The following is a 19,474-nucleotide window of genomic DNA, read 5'->3' on the forward strand; positions in this document are numbered from 1 at the left end:
ACCATTGTTCTAATTTAGCCTCTTTCTCGGCCTTGAAATCGTCATAGAATGATAAATTGTGATGTGGAACTTTTACATCATCTTCGGTTTCTTCCTTTTTATCTTCTTGGTTGAGTGCATTGGCCATTTGACTTGATACAGGTAGCTCATCAGCTTCTGTATCAGGAATTGAACTGGTGCTGGCGGATGCAACCGACAATGGACCAATGGTGCAGCTGGTTGCAGAGGTGGCTTCTCAGGCTCGGTTTCCATATGTTCCTTGGAATCAAGTTGTGGCCACTTAAAATTACTTGCTTTTTGTATCATGGACTTTGATTACAGTTGAAAAATAATTACTGCTATCCAACTGGATATTTCCAGAACCAGGACCCCAAGACATTGGTCCCCGTGAGTTAGTTCTTCCCATCTTAAAGCTTGAAGCAGGACCGTGGATCAAACCTCACATTCCTTCATCGATCTCACCATGGTGATAGAATCTTCCGAGTCCTCTATGTGTAAAATTACTTGATGAGACTCTTCTACAACATGATCATGTAGATTAACTAGGTTTGGAACGGCATTTTCGGTGTGCTGTTGAATGTAGAAAAGTCCGACCGATGGTTCGTTTGCCCCGAACTTGATCATCTCTGCTAGGGATTCAGTTATTTCCACAAAGCCGTCCACATCGGAGAACCCATTCATCTTGTTGAAGATGAATGGGAGTTCATCACTGAAGTTAGTCAAAAATGGCAGTGGAAATGCATGTCAAAATGGGATGATTTAAAAGAGAAAACTATGCCATTTGATCACGTCTAAAATCGATATCCAACACATTCCGGACATATATACGATCTTATTTTTGAAAAACCGAACTCATCCAAATCCAGATAACATTAAAGTGATATAAAATAAACAATTACAATAAAATTGATCCGCAATTTGAACAAGAATCATCATCACACAGCTTATTCTTATTCATGGTTGCAAAAAAATAAAAATCTATCCAAGAACCCTAGTTTCCAAACCTAATTTTGACCAGAAAGTGCAGAACTTTATTTCTCAAAATGTATATCACTAAGCTTCCGACTTCTCCACTGACAGAACAAACCTTCAAATTAAACTTAATTATCTCCAAGTGATATTTCCAGAATAATTCAATGAACTCTAGGGTTCCATTTCACAATAAAAAGGGAAATAAAAACCCTTAAAAAATCACAACCAGGCATCTGCAATTTACCAAAACAAAAACAACCCATTGAGCTAAGCAGAAGCAAGATTAAAAACGAAAAGAAGTTCAATCGATACCCATATTAAAACATCAGAAAATAACAAGAACCCAGAAATCAAAAAATGAATTTAACTTTGGTTTATTAAATTAAAAAGAGGGAAATTTACTTACCAGAAAAAAAAAACAATTCGAAGAACTAATAAATTTTCCAAAAGAAGAAGATAAAAGAATCAATCTTCATGTTTTTTTTATCAAAAGGAGAAAGATAAAGACAATTGGCAAATAATTTTTTATTGTATAAAATCCATAATGTTATCTGCAATGAACTGCCGGTAGATAAAGACAATTGGCAAATAATTTTTTAGCTTATATTTTTTTATGGATTGCTTAAAATAAATTAAAAATTATTATTTTTAATTAATAAAAACAAATAATTTTATTCAATAAATAAATAATAAATATGTAGATCACATTAGCTATAAATATATCTCGTAGATCACATAGTTATAACGGTGAGCGACTAATAGCAAGCTAATGAGTAAGAGTATGAACAGTTAATGCAATTATATACATAGACAAATTACTTTGAAAGTCTCTTAACACAAGATATGAAGGAAAAAAACTTTAAAACTATTCAAAATAGACGAATGAAAAATCAATTCCCCCTTAACTAAAATCTCATCTAACACATATATTAAAAAATTATCGAAATAACATATACAAACGAACAAAGAATCAACCAAATAAGTAATAAAAAAAATTTTATATATTTGTTATAGGATGATATAAGTATATTTTAAATTGATATATGAAAATTTTACTTTTAAATGAATATTTAAATTAAACTATCTTTCTTAAAATGAGACTTAAAGATCTTTTACTTTAAAAATAATATTTTTATTTTTATTTTGAACCCTCTAAATTTTATAAAAATAAATTATATGAATGATAATTAAAGTATGAAGAAATCTGTGTTTTCAACCCCAATATTTTAAAAATAACAAAATAATTATTAGGGTAAAATATATAAATAGTTCCTAAACTTTTAGGACGTTTGTATTGTGGTCATCCAAATTTTGAAACTTACAATACAATTATTGAACTTTTAGTTCATTTTCATTTCTCTCTACCATTATCTTCATTAGTTTTTTGCTGACATGGTAATAAACTTTCGTGAACTCACCCACTTCTTCTTCTCCAGGTTATTTTTTCTTCTTCTCCATGTTTCTTCTTCTTCTAAGTAACCTCTCCGTCGGTTTATTAGCACCGTTTTGTTGTCATAATTAGGTTACTTTTGTTCTGTTCGCTATCATCCTTGAGTTAAACTATAAAGTACAAACAACGTTTGTACTTATTTTCTTTCTGGCCCGTTTATGAGATTTTGATAGTTCTCGGGCGAACAAAAAAATAGGCCCTTAATCAAGATTTAAGTTACAATTCGTATTTATGTCTTCGGTTGTGTTGCGTTTATCGCTATTGCGAACATAATTCATGATATCGTGGTTGTGAATTTTTTAATAACATAGGCTAGTGCGGACATAAGGCTTATAAATATCGTGATTTTGGATGATGTCGTTATCATTGCATAACGGTCATCGTTGTAGTTACAGAACGTTATTTAAGTAATTGTTCCTAATAATAAGTGTTGAAAAAATTACATTTTAAGGGCAGCTCCATAATATCAAGTATTAAAAAAATAGGGTTCTTAATAATAAATATTTAAAAAATAAATTTTAAGAGTATGCTCATAATAAAAAATACTAAAAAAAATTAGAACAAATACTGAAAAAATAGACCTCTAATAAAAGTACTGAAAAATTGGACTCATACTAACAAATAAATATTAGAAAAGAAATTAAATTTTAAAAATATGTGTCTAATAACAAATATTAAAAAAATTAGGCCTCTAATAATAAGTTGAATATAGTTAAGTCTTTAATAACCAATGTTAGAAAAATATTGAGGAAAATTGAGCCCCAATTTTTGAAAAAATTATAAAAGTAGCCCCTGATAACGCACAATTAATTGATCTTTTAACTCTCATTTAAAGAAAAACATAAATCTCCAATTTAATACCTTAGTTTAAAATAAAGAGAAGAATTTAAAGAAGAAAAAGAATACAATTGTTGGAGTATAAAAATCATTTCCTTCTTAATCCAACAATCATCTAAAAATGATTTTACCAATTAGATTCTCTCTGATAACATGTTCTTTGTTTACTTTTGTAACACATTTTTCAGGGTTAGTTTTAATATCAATTTTTTTATTTTAAATAATATTTATTTGATTATTTTATAAATATATCTTTAATTTAAAACTTTTAAATTTAATATTGATAAATATTTGTAATCATCAAAAATATATTATTATTGAGTTTTGATAATGTTAATTTACATTTTACTAACAAAACGTCATTGTTATTGTCAGTTGGTTAATAATATTTATTTAACTTTATCATTTTTTTAGTTATTTGATTAAATTTTTAATTATTTATTTTTATGATATTTTTATTCTTAAACCATTAGTTTGTGTAATATCAAAAATATTTGACTTTTATAAATATATATTTTTTCAAACTTCTTAAATATTTTTAATTATTTATTTTTAATTTAATATAATTAGTAATGTTAGTTCAAAAAAATTACTCTTTAACTTGGAGGCTTGAGTGCCCACAAGAGTTGAAGTGCAGCAAGTGGGGAGTTCCGTCACCTTAAGAGCCCTAGAAACGAAACATGGACACTTCAGATACCCCCGTCACCAAAATTACTTCATCGCCGCCACAGCTGCAGGAACCTGTCCCTAAAAAGCCCAAAATGTCTACCACCGCAACGTCCGACGACGAAGAAGCCGCCGCATCGGCAACCGGCACCAAGAAACAGAGATACAAACGCCGCAAAATCGCCATTTTCTTTGCCTACTGCGGTGTCGGGTATCAAGGAATGCAAAAAAACCCAGGAGCCAAAACCATCGAAGGTGACCTCGAAGAAGCGCTATTCCACGCCGGCGCCGTCCCCGAGCAGGATCGTGGCAACCCCAAACGTTACGACTGGGCTCGGTCGGCCCGAACCGATAAGGGCGTAAGCGCTGTTGGTCAGGTCGTTTCTGGGCGGTTTTACATTGACCCGCCTGGCCTCGTGGAACGCCTTAATCAGATGCTTCCAACCCAGATTCGGATATTCGGGTATAAGCGTGTGACAGCCTCTTTTAATGCAAAGAAGTTTTGTGATCGACGGCGGTATGTTTATCTTATCCCTGTTTTTGCTCTTGATCCTAGTTGTCATCGAGATAGGGAAAGTGTTATGGCTAGTTTAGGGTCCGGTAATGAGCTCGTGAAATGCTTGGAATGTTCTGAAAGAGGTCGTAAAGTCATAGGCATCATGGGCAAGCGTAGTCCTGAATCCAAGTCGACTTTGGTTCAGTTCGGCATTTCGTCGAACAGTGGAGATGCAGAAAATGTTGTTAAGGAAGATAACCTGATATCTGAACTTAAAGAGGAGGTTACTGAAGTGGATGATTCAGGGGTTGCGGAAGATAAAGTTAATGTAGTCAAGTCAACAGTAGTTCGGTCTGACATTTCATCGAACATTGGAGATGCAGAAAATGCAATTAAGGTAGATAACCTGACTTCTGAATTTAAGGAAAAGGTTACCAAAATGGATGATTCTGGGGTTTTGGAAGATAAAGTTGATGTAGAACAGAAAGTGGATAGAGGTTTTTGTTACGGTAAGGAAGAACAGGAGAGATTCAATAGAATATTGAATCACTATGTCGGGTCTCACAACTTCCATAACTTTACTACAAGAACAAAAGCCGAAGACCCTGCTGCACGTCGCTATATTGTTTCATTTCACGCGAACAAGGTTGTTACTGTCAAGGGCATTGATTTTGTCAAGTGTGAGGTTGTGGGACAGAGCTTCATGCTTCATCAGATTCGAAAGATGATCGGTGTGGCTGTTGCTGTCATGAGGAATTGTGCTCCCGAGTCTCTCATTGAAACTGCATTGCGAAAGTAAGTACTTTAGTTTTTAATTGAATTGCTATGCTATCCGGATTTGGGATGCTTGTTGAATTGGTATGTGTTTAGTATGGTATACTTAATATATTTGGAGGATACCGTGTACCAAATCCGAATGTGTCTGACACAGGTGTTAAACATAGATACTTTAGAGAAAATGACCCTCCGAATCTGTGAACGAATTTTAGTTTGTGGTTAATACGTATCTTGATGAATTTCAGGGATGTATGCATCAATGTACCTACGGCACCCGAGGTTGGTTTGTACTTGGACGATTGCTTCTTTTCTTCTTATAACCAAAAATGGAAAGATAGTCATGAAGAGTTGTCCATGAAAGACTATGAAGAAGAGGCAGAGGAATTCAAAATGAAATTTATATACTCTCATATCGGCTCCACGGAGCGCGAGGAAGGAACTGTGGCCCTATGGTTGCATTCTCTAAACGACAGAAACTATCCCGATTTACAGGCCTGCAGCAGAGACACAATCGAGGGTAAGAAGAGTCCTAAGGTTGATGATGGTGTAGACATCGTTGAAGACCAAAGTAACACGGTGGAGAAAAACGGAGACTCTGCTGAGATTAAAGTGTGAAAGAGTAGAACATTACGATACACAGTCTCTATGAAAAACTAACTATTTTACATAATTTTATCAAGTTATAGTTGGATGGTCTTTCTGTTTCATTTGGAACTCTGTGATTTGATTTCTGGTGCTAATTACAAGGCTGATAGTGTCTGGAAGGAAAATGGCACAAATTCATCTGGTTTCGATGCCACATTCATCAGCTTGCCGTCAACCGAAGAGAAGACTTGGTTTCGGAGGCACACATCGGGTCCGTATTGTCGGCATCCAAAGTAACTTTTCAACTAAGTTCATGCTTATGGCATTTACAGGAATGTAAAAACCCTTTTTTTCCATCACTCGTCACCTTGCTGGGCACTAACGAAGTATGAGAAATGTCTGGCTTTATGGAGAGAAGGGTAGTTAAGATTTCGAAAAATTAACAACCCCAAAATTAAAATAATTAATCAACTTAAAATTGTATTTCATTGGTGTTGCATCTCATATGGTTATGCCATGTCTAGATTTCAGTTTGCCAAGACATACTTGTTAATCAATTAATGATTTTTTTTTCCAATCGTAAGTATTTTATTTTAAACTAAAATATTAAAGCTAAAGTATTTAAAAATAAAAATAATTATTTTTATCAAATATTAGAGTGTAATTTTATTGTTATGTCTTCTGAAAATCACATTTTAACTTGATAAATTGGTTGTTGAGACTAAATACTGGAAAGGTGAAATCACAGTTTTTTGGTTTCCACATCATAAGGAAACACTGGGTTTTCATGAATATGATTAAATTTGTTCAGATTCATTAATTAGTCAAATGGTTAATGATATTTATATTATCTAATAAAAAAAATAAATCTGTTGAATTTGGACTTAAATCCAGTCCAAGCTAAGGAGTAAATTGGCAATTGCAGATTTTCTGTCGCTAAGTGCAAATCATTTTCAATCATCTTTAGTTTCTTATTTGAAAACTTCACTATGACAAAGGGGAGAAAAATGGTTTCTCTTATGTTTTGATTGCAGGGCATGTTTAAGAAGGCAATCTGCTAGATTTAAACCACAAGAACCATACACGAATAAAGATGTGTTTGAGATAAATTATGCGAGGTTTTTCGTGTCTTCGACCAACGATGATAAGGTGCACTAAAGTGGCCAACCATATTCTGATGATTCATCGGTCAAAGAAGAACACGATGGGTGAAAAACGACCGTGTTCGATGAAAAATTGAAGCTCAACAATGCAGTAGGGTATCTGTATGAAGGCCTTTACGGCGAGCAGTTGAGAAGGTCCAATCCCACAAGGAAATGAAGCTTTGAGAATATCTGTAGGAAGACTTTTACCACAATGCAGTTGTTTTTGTATAACTTGTTCATATAAAATTATCCTTTCTTTTTATTAATATTTAATCACAGGACACCATTATAATAAAATTATACAAACTCAATTAAATCATAAGCAAACCATAAGTAACATTAACACTAAACCATACAAACCCAAATAAATCCCCAAAGTGACACTAAAACCAAATCACACAATCTCATTAATTAGGAAACACACTCAACTATTAATACCCATAATCATAGATAAAGCTCACTGCAAGTCCTTTCTTTAAAGAAGTAGGAATGAAATGCTAAACCCTTTGTGAACTCTTTGGATTGTATAAAATCTCTAAACCTTTCAATTTGAGTGGTACACGCCTAAAATCATAAAGAAAATTAGAATATTGATGATTAAAAAAGAATACCAACTTTTTATCTATCCAAATCACTTACCGAAAAGTTTAGTTCTCCAAATTAGCATTTGAGGTAGATAATGTAGTTATGTGTAGACTCTGTACACATGAGAATTTATGACAAAGTTTAACACAACGAGAACATTCAGGGTAATCCGTAGCCATATAACACAATGATTTGGGAGTGTTACCACATTAGATTAATGTAATAAAAACAGAAGAGGTTCAATTCCACTTCACAATTTATTATTTCATGCTTTTTAAGGGATTAAATTTATATTTTACTTTTTTAAAAAATACAACTCAATATTGCAGGATCAGGTTAAAATTAGTCAATTTCAGTTTCTTTTACCATCCCTAGTAACACCAAGCAAAATACTGTAACCACACACCACACGAACCTAGTGATCTCAATAGTAAAATAATTATTGTTATTCTTTGAGATTTTGAGTTTAAGTACCAAAACTATCAAGGGTGTGAACGTTCAATGTCAAATAGATGAAAGTTATTTTTAAACAAATATTACCTTACACTCACCCCAGATAGAAAAATAAATGAAAAGGAAAAATTTTCATCCATAAATAAATGTGCTAAAAATAAAACAGCCAATCTCAGAAACAATGGAACACATCTTTTACAAGATAGCCTTGTGGTAACAACTAACAACAATCACCATGAATATATTATATATTTTCTACCGGTTGTCTCAAGTCACCTTGCCTTACCTCATAATCGATGTCCCGTCCGATCTCCATTCTCCAAAACATAATGTTGAAATAAACAAAAGAAACATTTAATCCGCTCTTCTTCTTTCTGTGTTCCTCTCAGTTTGCTCAGATTCGCAACGGCTGGTTCTGGAAATTTGCTAATAAGAAACATGGTACAGACCACCTATGTCGTCATAGATTCCGTTCACTTAAACAGTTGATTGATTACCATTCCTCTCACCCTATGTTCCTAGTCAGAATCAGAATCAGTATCAGGATCAGCATCAACAATGTTGGGAAAAGAGTCCATGGATGACTCACTTTCCAGATGTGTCATAGATGAACTACCCTTTTCTACATTTGGCAAGGTTGATGAGGTTTTTCTTCCAACGGTATCGAAATTGGCTTTATCGACACCAGACAACATATCGTGATCAATATCATTTAATCTATCAGAAGCAGAAAGAACCTTCTTAGATTCTATTTGACCACCTTCAAGATTTGTTCCAACTGCAGGACGACTTGTGTCCGCATTGGCAGAAACAATTTCCTGAGACTTTGGAATTGGTTCTTCTAAGCGCCGGGGCTGCACCACGATTTCATCTTCGCCTCTCATATGCAAATCTGCATTAGCTGCTGCTGGTTCTTGTTCGCTTACCTCTAAAACATTTGCTAATGATGAATCATTTGGTCTAGATGTATCCCTCATATCCTTGAAAGCATTGTTTTCGTTTTCAAGCCACTTGTTATATAAATCATCATCATGTGATTTGATAGCACCTTCTTCTGTTCTCTGAGCGGCACTTAAAAACAATGAATTTTGTTTCTGACTGCCGGAGTAAGTATTTTCCGGGAATCTATTGCTAGCTCCATCAGTAGGGTTATGATAAGCAGGGTGGAAATCATCTAGAGGAAGGGCTCGGGGATGTATGAGCACCTCCAGAGAGAACAAAGCATAACCACAAAATTGTGCGAGCGTTGTTCCAGCTTCTTGTTTACCTGGAAGAGCCATATAAGCACCATAAGGAGACAAGTTGAGAAAGGTCTTGAACTGAAAATGTGCTTAGTTAATGTTTGAACCCTCAAAAGCATTGTAAACATTATTATCTCAAGGAAAATAACGCATTCTAATTGTCATTTTACTTGAGAAAAACGAAGAACAGTGTTGCCATGCAGAAAGTAGTTACCTCTACGAAAAAGTTCAAGACCCTGAGATAAATATGGCGGGCGGACACGAGCTGGGGCAAGGAATGATGCCAAGAGCGCACGTAATGACGAGAGCTGGAAATCTGCCCATACCGAGGCTGGTTCATGGGGAAGGAAAACATTGTTTTCCACATTCCCCCATCCCCTTTTACAAGAATTTATTGCTGTCCTTAGTAAAAGACTATCAATGCTTGATCGCCAGCTATCAGATTTTGAAGCAGCACCCTTTCAAAAATCAACATAGTATTATACACATTGAATACTTGTCAACTATTATGAACTATAAAATCACAGACCATCAATATGGTATTATACACATTTTCGATAAGCTTAAATCATATTTACTATAAGAACAACCAAGTTATCACATCACGTGATAATTTTCAGTAAATGCAGTAGTGTTTCGCATACCACTGTCAGAAGAAGTTCCAAAGAGTCAACTGCAGCTATTTTTACAGTGATTGGAGTCGTTTGATGGGTATTGGATTCTCCAACTTTCGGACTAGCTCCTTGCTTCTCCATAGATCCAGTTTTAGTACCATGCTTTCTTTTCCTATTGCTAGGCTGCAGCAAAGCAGGGCCAGTGTTCGCAGGTGATATCTCAAAATCTTCACCAGCAGGAGAATTCAGATCACTAAAAGCATTGTCAATGACATCTGGTGCAAGATATATAGCCATTCCTGGTTTAAAAGAGAAAGAAAGGCTGCATATAAGTATTCTAACACAAAGCTAATCTCCGTGACAACAGAAGACCACAACAGTAAAATCAACTCTAATAATCCTACATGACAAAAAGTACCAACCCATCCCATGTTCCATTAGTATTCTAAAACATTATCAATTGAAAAAGACAGTCTCCAGTCTTTCAACTTTCACCAAGTTTCATGAACATTCAGCAGAAGGAATCATCAAAATTCTACATTATTCATTTACCAAAAGCATTTTGTAATCACATTATTAACACATTTAATATATAGCCTCAAAATGCTAAAATGTTTGTTGTTTGTTTCTTTTTTTACCATAGCACAAATAACCACATGTCACTCCTAGTCGCATATATTGTAAAGCAACAGCAGCAAATACACACCAACCACCAACCAATATATAGCTATTAATGAGGATGAGCCGAACAAAAATGCATCAACATTGTGATAAGAACCTTTGGTTGCCAGAAACAAGTATTGTTTTAGTAGCAAGCAGGACATACCACTTCGTGGCAATCTATAGGTTCTATGTAGCTACTGTTAAATATCCTACTGGTCAGAAATGTTACTTCTGGAAGTTTCAGATAAGTATATGGCCAAAATAATGTTTTATCTCTGCCACAGTGAAATTCAATCTTTAAGGTAGGTTCTCATTTATTTTCATTCTAAGATGGGACAATTTGAGAATCTTATATGTATGTTGGCACCAGTATTCAGGGGAAGCAGATGGTAACAGACTGATGTTTGATAGCATAGGAGGTAAAAATTTTAAAGCTGATCAAAGTATTAGTGCATACCAACACCCATAGATAGAAGCAACATCCTTATGACTGAATAGAGCTTTATTCTCAATTCAGGAAGAGCACATATTTTGAAATATCTTGTAACAACTCTCACAACGTATGCAGAATGTGGTAACAGTTGCCTGCAAACAAAATCAAGATAAGGATAAAGCTACTAATTAACTTTTTAAATCAACCAACAACAAATCGTACAGGGATGAAATCTATAAGGAATAGACACATGTATATGTATATACAGAGTGTGTGAGAGAGAGAGCAAAGACGAAAGCTGGGAAAGAAGCAAGAAGATGATTGCTTAAACGAGGAACGACATATTTTACTAATATTAAGTTCAGAACAATCATAAGGTTTTAAAATAAATCACATGGTGGAGGAAGCTAAACAGGTATTTAAAGAAGGTGCATTGCTCAATCTCTTTCAGGCTTTAAAGATATATTGAACCTTAACAGTGTGACATCTTCAATTCATTGGCATTTTAGTGTTCTTTTGTATACTACATGTATGCTAAGTAGCCTAATTTATTTGCGCACTTCATAATGTGTGTTCGTAGGTATCCATCCAACAACAGCACTGAGAAAGATTGATGCAAATGCAGCATGGAAAAAGCACTGGAGCATACACAATAAACAAACAGATCTATAATCAGCATAATACAGAATATAGAAAGTAAAAAAAATCGAATATGGGATTGCATTTAAAAAAAGGTGTAAGCAAATAAGCATGGGCAAACAAAATAAAGGAAATAAATAATGGAATTAGCTTTCATTGGAAAAAAAAAAGTACACATAGAAGTACAGCATATATGCAAGCAAAGGACAAGGAAGTTGTCTTTTTGTTCCCAATTGATTTGTTTAAGTTCAAAATGGACCTAACTATTGAATCCAGGTTATGACAAGATGTAGTAAAGTATTTTGATCAGAAAAGATATCATAAAGAGAAGAGCCGAAGTTTATATTCGGTCACCCTATCGTCTCAATTGTTCTGTCTTTTAGTCCCTCTACAGCATTTTTAATGAATTCAATCCTGTAAAAGTGAAAAGGCTAATTTCATTAAAATTGGTGTAAAGGGACTAAAATTGAAATTTTGAGCTAGTAGATGAACAAAATTTCAACTTCAGACAAGGAGAATCATATCAGGGAGAAACACAAAAGGGGCACTCTCCAATTTGAAAAGGTACTTCATCAAAGTTCAACTAGTTACATAAGCAGGTAAAGTGAGAGCAGCATTTTAAGGTCATATATGCCTACTTTCTTTTAAAGAATAATAAGAAACATTGTAGTAAAAGAAGCAGCTCTTTGCTACCTGCGCATCCCCTTTATAACTGCAATTAGAAGCTCCAAACTATATGCATGCAAGACTGGAAGTTCTGAACACATTAACTCCCGTTGCAAAGAAGTCATAAATGGCAGCATGGTGGGTGGCAAAGAACCATCAACCCTCAGCAGCCTCTCAACAAGAGCTAAGATTGAACGAACTGGAGCACTAACCTGTTAATAAAAACATATAAATGTAGCTTAAAAGGGCATGATTCTGATGGACCAATAGCTCCGAAGAAAACAATAAGTCAGAATAATCTTTGATGGCCTCAAATTTATAAAACCACATTTACATAGATCCCAATTTCTATTTCAAATAAAAGAAAGCCTATGATAATACCTGAACTGGGTATGAACTTGTAAGCATTTTACAACAGCAAAACATGAGAGTAGAGATAGTTGCTGTAGGTAATCTTTCAGAACTTGTTCTGTTATAAGAGCCGCCTTCCAATGAGGTATGACCTCCTAAAGGTGATGGCAGATCTTTTCCGGGAGTAACCAATAATCTCCTAGCTTCATCGTATTTAGCTTCTGCAAGTTATTCAAAACAGATTCATCTACTTATTTACCTCAAGAAAAATGAAGACTTATCCATAAAGGAGTTAAATTATAGTATTTTACCTTCTTCTACACCTTGAAAGGCTTCGTTGAGGTGATCATTAATTGATATCAAAATTTTTTGCATCATTAAGGACCAGCTATCTTTGTCTCCTTTTGATTTTGGGAGTAATGCTAAGCAATAGCCAAGTTTCTGAAGATTGAACCAGACAAAAAAGAAGAGTGTGTAAAGGAATATGCCCACACTACCTCTGTCTTTTCTTTTTCTCATACCAAAATAACAGAAGAGAGAAACTATTTACCTTTAATGTTATAGTACTAAATTTCCCTGAAAGAATTTTTGAAGCAATAGCAGCTTCAACCTGCAAAAATTATTTTCAACAGGTACAAAGTAAATTCGTTATCATGCAAAAATTATTGACGAAGTTTCTACATTTTTTTATTTCATGCTTCTAGTTTAAGGAGTTACCATAGTCAATTACAAATAAAAGAAGTACTATAAATACACCATATCTTCGATGATGAACGAAAGGGATAGTTGTTAATCACGAATCCATATCGGAAATAAATGGAACCAAGTTTTCTTAAGGTATATTATCATAAAGTGAACAACCATGAATATTCAACATAGATATGTCAGGGAGTAGGGCATATTCATGCTCATCGGTCTGTACATTACTTAACAATTACCGAAAATCGGAAGTCTTGTAATGCAAATATGCTTACCTTGTCATAAGAATGATGGATAGAAGCTGGAAAGAATGTTATAAGGGTGTACAATAAGCTAGCTGCTCCTTCCTGCACATGTAGATTATAGATAAGATTTATGTTACTATTTGTAAATAGTTAGTTAGGATAAGTCTCCTAGTTTATCTCTAATTTAAATTTTAAATAGAATTTAAATTAGGTTAGACTTCTTGTACAAAAGAGGTCCTTGAAAAGACAAGGACTCTCTCTTTTTCTGTAACCAAGTTAAGAAATAGAAAACATAATTATATTTCCCCAAACCTACAGCACATGACACAACAAGGATGTTAAACAAAACTAGAAAGCAACAAGATGAGCAAATAGAAGTCATTCAACTTAAGAATGCATCCCTCCGTTTCCTGCCAAGTTTAAAAGTTTTCAACTAATGTTGCCTCTATCTACATGCAATTATACATGCATGCAAAAGAACGAAAGAAAGAATGCCTTCTCATATCTTTTTGAATCTGAGCTACCATCCCTTACAATAAAACTTGCTAACACATTATAATTCTAAACATCATATGTTTTGAAGAAAAATATTACAGTAACAGTAATGAAACTTTAACGAATCACAAGTACAATGTCTTTGAGGCATTTCTATCTATATAAGTTTGGTAGGTACAGCACAAAAAAGAAAACATTGAAATACACAACGTACCCAAACAGCCTCCACATTATCTTCATTTAAGAGCTTTAAAACAGGTTGGATGAGCTTCCCGGCAAGCGAATTCGCATCTTTCTTTACCTCAAAAAATCTAGCCAATCTAGTTAAACAAAAAGTGTAGCTCTCCAAGTTACAAAATATTTTTTACGGTATATGTCATAGAGAATGTGGAGCACTAAAATTTGCTGTTTGGAACAATTGCTATCACAAAACAAGTAACTGAAGCAAAAGTCATGGCCATGCACCAGCGATATGCAAAAGTAAATAACTTATATAAATATAAGCTTTCGTTTCAAAAAGCTTTGGAAATTTATGGTGAAATGAAACAATCTTTGGGACATAAACTTTGCAATCAACATACCTCATCCAATTCAACATGACATAACTAAACATGTGGAGGTTTACAAACATTTTAAAAAGAATTAAGTTGAAAGTAGATTAATTTGCACTCCATAAACTTCTGCAAATAGCTAATTAGTAGACATTATAACGAGAGGATTGATAAGAACGTCATTTTAAAAGACAGTGAGCAAGAAAAGAGGAAAATATCTGCTTCCCAACATGAGGGGAGTGCAGGAGATTCGAGATTAGCAGTAATTACAAAAGTTCCCTATATTACCATAAATAAGAAGATAAATGGTTTTCTGATTTCTAGGGATTAGTATAATGTCAAACTTCACTAGATTAGTAATACCTTACAGTATAATACTATTGTATTCAGAATCCTCTATAAGTGGATCGCAAAGGTATTGACTCTGATAAATAAACCTTAGGTCTCGACTTAGATTTCACACTGTAGCATACTCAATACTCATTACATCTTGACTTTAATCTAACCTTGAACTGTACTGGCTTCCCTCCTTTGAATAAGTAATCACAAAAGTTTGGTAGTTACAAGAAAGCAACTGCTATCAGCATAAATCCTATTAGTAAAATAATGTATTGAAATGTGTGTGTATGCATATGTCAGGACCTATTCATGCTATATGTGTTACTGTTGACAAGAACAACAGATATCTAACCTTGTCAACAGATCTGATAGTGAGGTACAAGAAGCAATCTTCACAAGTTGAGAGTCTGAAGGAGGCTGTTTAGAACAAAAAAATATGACATGCATCACCAAGTACATCAAAAAAATAATATTAAGAACTGCAGCAAAATATGCCTAAGTGTACACAGACACACCACAAAACAAATTGAACACTGAAAGAAATTCAAGTGTTCATAAAATTCAAACACAAGCCATGATTGTTAACTACATCAAAAAAGAATATTAAGAATTGAGGCAAAATATTCTACGTGCACACAGACATACCAGAAAACACATTAAATGTTGAAAGAAATTTAGGCTCTCATAAAATTCAAAGACAAGCCATGATTGTTACAATAAAGATTTCATAGTTCTTTTATTCATTGCAGCATAAGAAACAAATCATGATTCAGTAGCACAAAGCATAAAAGCTTTATAGCTAACTTGCCATCTACTACTCATAAAAAAACAAGTTAGAAAATCTAACATGTAGGCCAACTGAAATCAGAAGCACCATCTAATTTTGATCTCTAACCATATAGATATCACACCATCTAAAGCTTTTGTTACTATCTGTATACTCACTAACTCTTGTTAATCTCTTGAACAACTAATAATAAGTTTATCGACAACCAACAAAATATTGTTGGCCACTTAAATGTTAAAAAAATTGCTAATTTCAATGTGTTCTTAAACAACTAATTTAAACCAGACTTACGTTTGTCCACTGGAAATGAAGATTTGAAATGTATTCCCAACAAACTTAATAACTTCACATTGTAAAACAGCGATCTTTCACGCATCATAGTCATATTCTCACACAAACAATCTTTTGAAAAGTTAAATTAAAAAATAGCCCACTTGCATGAAATTTAAGTAGATAGAAAAAAAATCTATCTTAATGTGATACTTCATATACCTGAATATGTGATAGAAGGTTGTCAAGCCAAACAGAGTACGAAGTCAAAAACCGTTGATTACTGCACTCTTGACAAGTAACCCCAAGCAAACAGATTCCAACCCAACATTTATCTGACTGCAAAAATTTACATAAGATTGAACAAACCCAAATTACAAGTTGAACATTAGTTACAAAAACGAATTAACATAATGCTTCTCTATAGCCACAGCCCAGAACTAGATTAACAGTTCTTTTTCAGCTTTGGGAAGGAAAATGCGAAATAACCACATCCATTCATAGGAAAACAATTAGGGACTTCTAAAGAAAGAATTGAAAAATATACCATGTCACTAGAGAGCAACGATAACAAGCAACCGAGCCAATCATCAACGGCAGATTTCCAGGCGTTAATGAGTTTTGGGTCCACGGAGTGGGAGTCCGATTCCGACAAGAGGCGGTGCGTTTGAAGGACTGAAACCAGTTTGGGAAGCTCAAAACAGCTGGTGTTCAGATCGCGAGGGTGGTTCGCGGCGGGTAAGTAGTGTCTAATCAGATTCCGAAGCATCGGAGGCTTCGATCCAACATCGTACATGTTTTCAAATTGATCCAACTTCGCCATTGTTCAAGAAATGGACTTGCTTTCTCTCTATGCCACCAAAGAGAAAAAAATACAGAGTGCGTAAAGCTTGTGTTTTTGTTGAGAAGGGTTTAGGGTTTATGTCTGACAAATAAAAACATAAACTTTATATGACGACATCCAAATTTGTTGGCTTGCTTGTAATTTTTTTAATTTTCAGTGGCTATATTAAAAATAATATTTAGTTAGAGAACCAACTTTGTAGTTTACTCAAATAAATAATACAAGAAAATGTGAGTTTTGGGTAATGAAGAGGTAAACTGCTGATAATAAAAAGAAAATTAGAAAAGGGTTGTAGCATTTGAATTTAGGGTTAATAAAATAACACATTTTGTGTATTTTTTATTTTGTTTAGATTAATTATTTGTTTTTTTATCAAAACACTAAATCGATCTTTTATTGAATAAAATAAACAAAAGAAACAAAATATAAGTCTCGAGAAATCTAAACAAGAGTACAACTAAGCAAAACACACAAAATAAAACAAACACCACTACCAAAAAGAAAAGCCGGTTAATTGTCTTCTCCACAACCCAACTAAAACCCATGAAAGTTTCAAGTGGCGAATACCAACATAACAAAATAGAACTTATTCACATTTCAACCAGACGAAGAGAGAGCATCCTACGATGGCTCCAACCACGCCTATCCTCAACAGCTTGCTCTTCCACTACTCGAGGAGCCTCCTCGATCCATAACCGATTGCCTTCATCGTGATTATGCATCGTCGCCAACAAGTGTGCTGCTTTGTTACCCGACCGGAGGGTATGTCGATATGTACATGCAGTAAACCCCTCGCTTTGCCTTTTGCTTTTCATATTAGCGCACTGATCTCAGAGTAATCAGTATTCTCTGAGGATAACTTTGAGATTACAGCTTTTGAATCTCCCTCGATCACCACATCCCTGAAGCCCAAATCAATAGCAAGATCTACGCCGTGAATGGTTACTCGCAACATCACTGATTAAAATGCTTGACCATGTTGTATTCCATGGTTCTTTGAAACATGCATCGAATTTTATTTTGACAGACAGGGGAGACAGTGGACTCCACTGAGCGAGAAAGCTTGACTGGGACGGTTGGATCCTCACATTTGTCATGGCAAAGTTTGACATTGAGCACAAATAGAGGTAATAATCTCATGTACCCCCATCTTTTTCCCTTCATGGTCTTGTAAATTGCGTGCATGTCACAATGCCCAAATGCCGACAAAAATAATTGGTCTCATACTAATTGAAAGATGAGTTAAAAATCACCCAAAACACCGTTGAAAATCAGTCGAGTTATGTTGAGAAGGCCAATGAATTGCTAACCCCTCCCACACTGCACGAGCTAATAAACAATCTCTGTTGATATGTATTCGATTAATTATTTGTTAAATATGTATATAAGACTTATATTTAAGGATATGATTAAAAAAATAAGTTGGTATTTATAATGAATAATTACAAGATTTTATTTTGATTAAGTCGATTAATTAATCAAATTTATAACTATAAATTAATTTGATTATATTGATTTAAGACATAAAATTTGATGAAGATAACTTTTTTTTAAAATTACCAATATATTAGTTAGATAAGATGTGATCAATTATTTTCCCTCTAAGAAAATTCTCTTACAAGAGTAGACACAATATGACAATTATTTTAGCAGCAATGTGCATCTCAGGCTGGCATATCGGCTAGTTTGAACAGGAAACAGCTTAGGGACGTATCCAATATGCTGCAAATCCGATCAGGCCTGGACACTATGAGTGTAGCCCCGTTTGTTCTGTACACGTGACGGTACAGATAAATGACGGTACAGTTGAGAAGAGATGAGGAATTCGAGAGAGGGTGGCATTAAGTAAGGGTGGAAATCTAGCATGGCGAAAGGACGTGGGTAGCAAAAGTCTCCGGGTGAAAAAGAGTTTACATTATAAAGCACCAAATCGCCCTCTTCTAGAGGAATGGGTTCAATCCGCAATTGTGATGCTGGATAATGTGGGGAGCAGTGGCCACATTTAGCCGACTTCGACTGCTTCGAATATGGAGGCGGACTTGCCTTCCAGTGCTGATTTGGGGGTTCTTGTGGAGCATGTCAAGGAGAGGATTGAAGTTCCTTAACTCTGAGGTTTCCTTCTTATCCTTTTACCATGTTTAGTTGCATGTTTTGGAATTGTCAGGGTGTCATAAGCCCTAGTTATCGTCGTTAATTTCGTCAGTTTATGGCAGGATATAACCTTTCGTTGGTGGTTTTGCTTGAACCTAGAGTAAGCAGATGAGGTTATTGGGTCTCTGGGCTCTTTTAACTCTTTTCGCATTGAGGCACATGGCTTTAGTGGGGGTATTTGGTTATTGTGGAGGGATACAATTAAAGTCGTGGTCATCCGCATTGTTAATTGCTTTAGTGGGGGTATTTGGTTATTAGGTCGTCATGTTTTCATCATTGTGGTGTATGCGAGCCCGAGTATCGCGGTCTGTATCAATTTGTGGGATCATTTAGTTGAGTTGGACCCAGGGTCAAATTTTACATGGCTTCTCGGAGGGGACTTTGTTAAAACTATGTGGAACACAGTTAAAAAAAACCAGAAATAAAAGGAGAGAAAGTAAAGGGAAAAACAGAATGTAGGCTAATTGAATGCTTAGCCTTGATCCGAAGATCTATTAATATAGCCACGCTGATTGCTGAG

The 19,474-nt window shown here is 34.5% G+C and overlaps 2 protein-coding genes and 1 long non-coding RNA gene across 3 annotated transcripts; 1 reads left to right on the top strand and 2 right to left on the bottom strand.

Annotated features, from left to right (window-relative positions):
• Positions 1 to 134: 134 nt before the first annotated feature.
• LOC120119238 lies at positions 135 to 1,437 on the bottom strand. The gene is made up of 2 exons (XR_005515819.1): positions 1,379 to 1,437; positions 135 to 709 (listed from the first exon to the last, which is right to left on the bottom strand). It is a non-coding gene; the product is annotated as an uncharacterized LOC120119238 (long non-coding RNA).
• Positions 1,438 to 3,847: 2,410 nt separating this feature from the next.
• On the top strand, positions 3,848 to 5,924 carry LOC120119496 (tRNA pseudouridine synthase A). Its single transcript, XM_039139309.1, has 2 exons — positions 3,848 to 5,216; positions 5,444 to 5,924. Exons 1-2 carry the CDS (start codon positions 3,940 to 3,942, stop codon positions 5,811 to 5,813), a joined length of 1,647 nt encoding a protein of 548 aa, XP_038995240.1. The 5' UTR covers positions 3,848 to 3,939; the 3' UTR covers positions 5,814 to 5,924.
• A 2,207-nt stretch (positions 5,925 to 8,131) lies between these two features.
• Positions 8,132 to 16,864, bottom strand: LOC120119497 (proline-, glutamic acid- and leucine-rich protein 1-like). Its single transcript, XM_039139310.1, has 13 exons — positions 16,507 to 16,864; positions 16,182 to 16,298; positions 15,255 to 15,319; positions 14,227 to 14,332; positions 13,548 to 13,619; positions 13,124 to 13,183; positions 12,885 to 13,014; positions 12,604 to 12,794; positions 12,250 to 12,434; positions 10,942 to 11,069; positions 9,852 to 10,120; positions 9,422 to 9,665; positions 8,132 to 9,233 (listed from the first exon to the last, which is right to left on the bottom strand). The coding sequence occupies exons 1-13, from the start codon at positions 16,780 to 16,782 to the stop codon at positions 8,485 to 8,487; spliced, it is 2,592 nt and encodes an 863-aa protein (XP_038995241.1). The 5' UTR covers positions 16,783 to 16,864; the 3' UTR covers positions 8,132 to 8,484.
• Between the last annotated feature and the right edge of the window lie 2,610 nt (positions 16,865 to 19,474).

This window comes from Hibiscus syriacus, unplaced genomic scaffold (genome assembly GCF_006381635.1).
Source record: "Hibiscus syriacus cultivar Baekdansim isolate YM2019G1 unplaced genomic scaffold, ASM638163v2 tig00110332_pilon, whole genome shotgun sequence".
In the NCBI taxonomy this organism is placed as follows: domain Eukaryota; kingdom Viridiplantae; phylum Streptophyta; class Magnoliopsida; order Malvales; family Malvaceae; genus Hibiscus; species Hibiscus syriacus.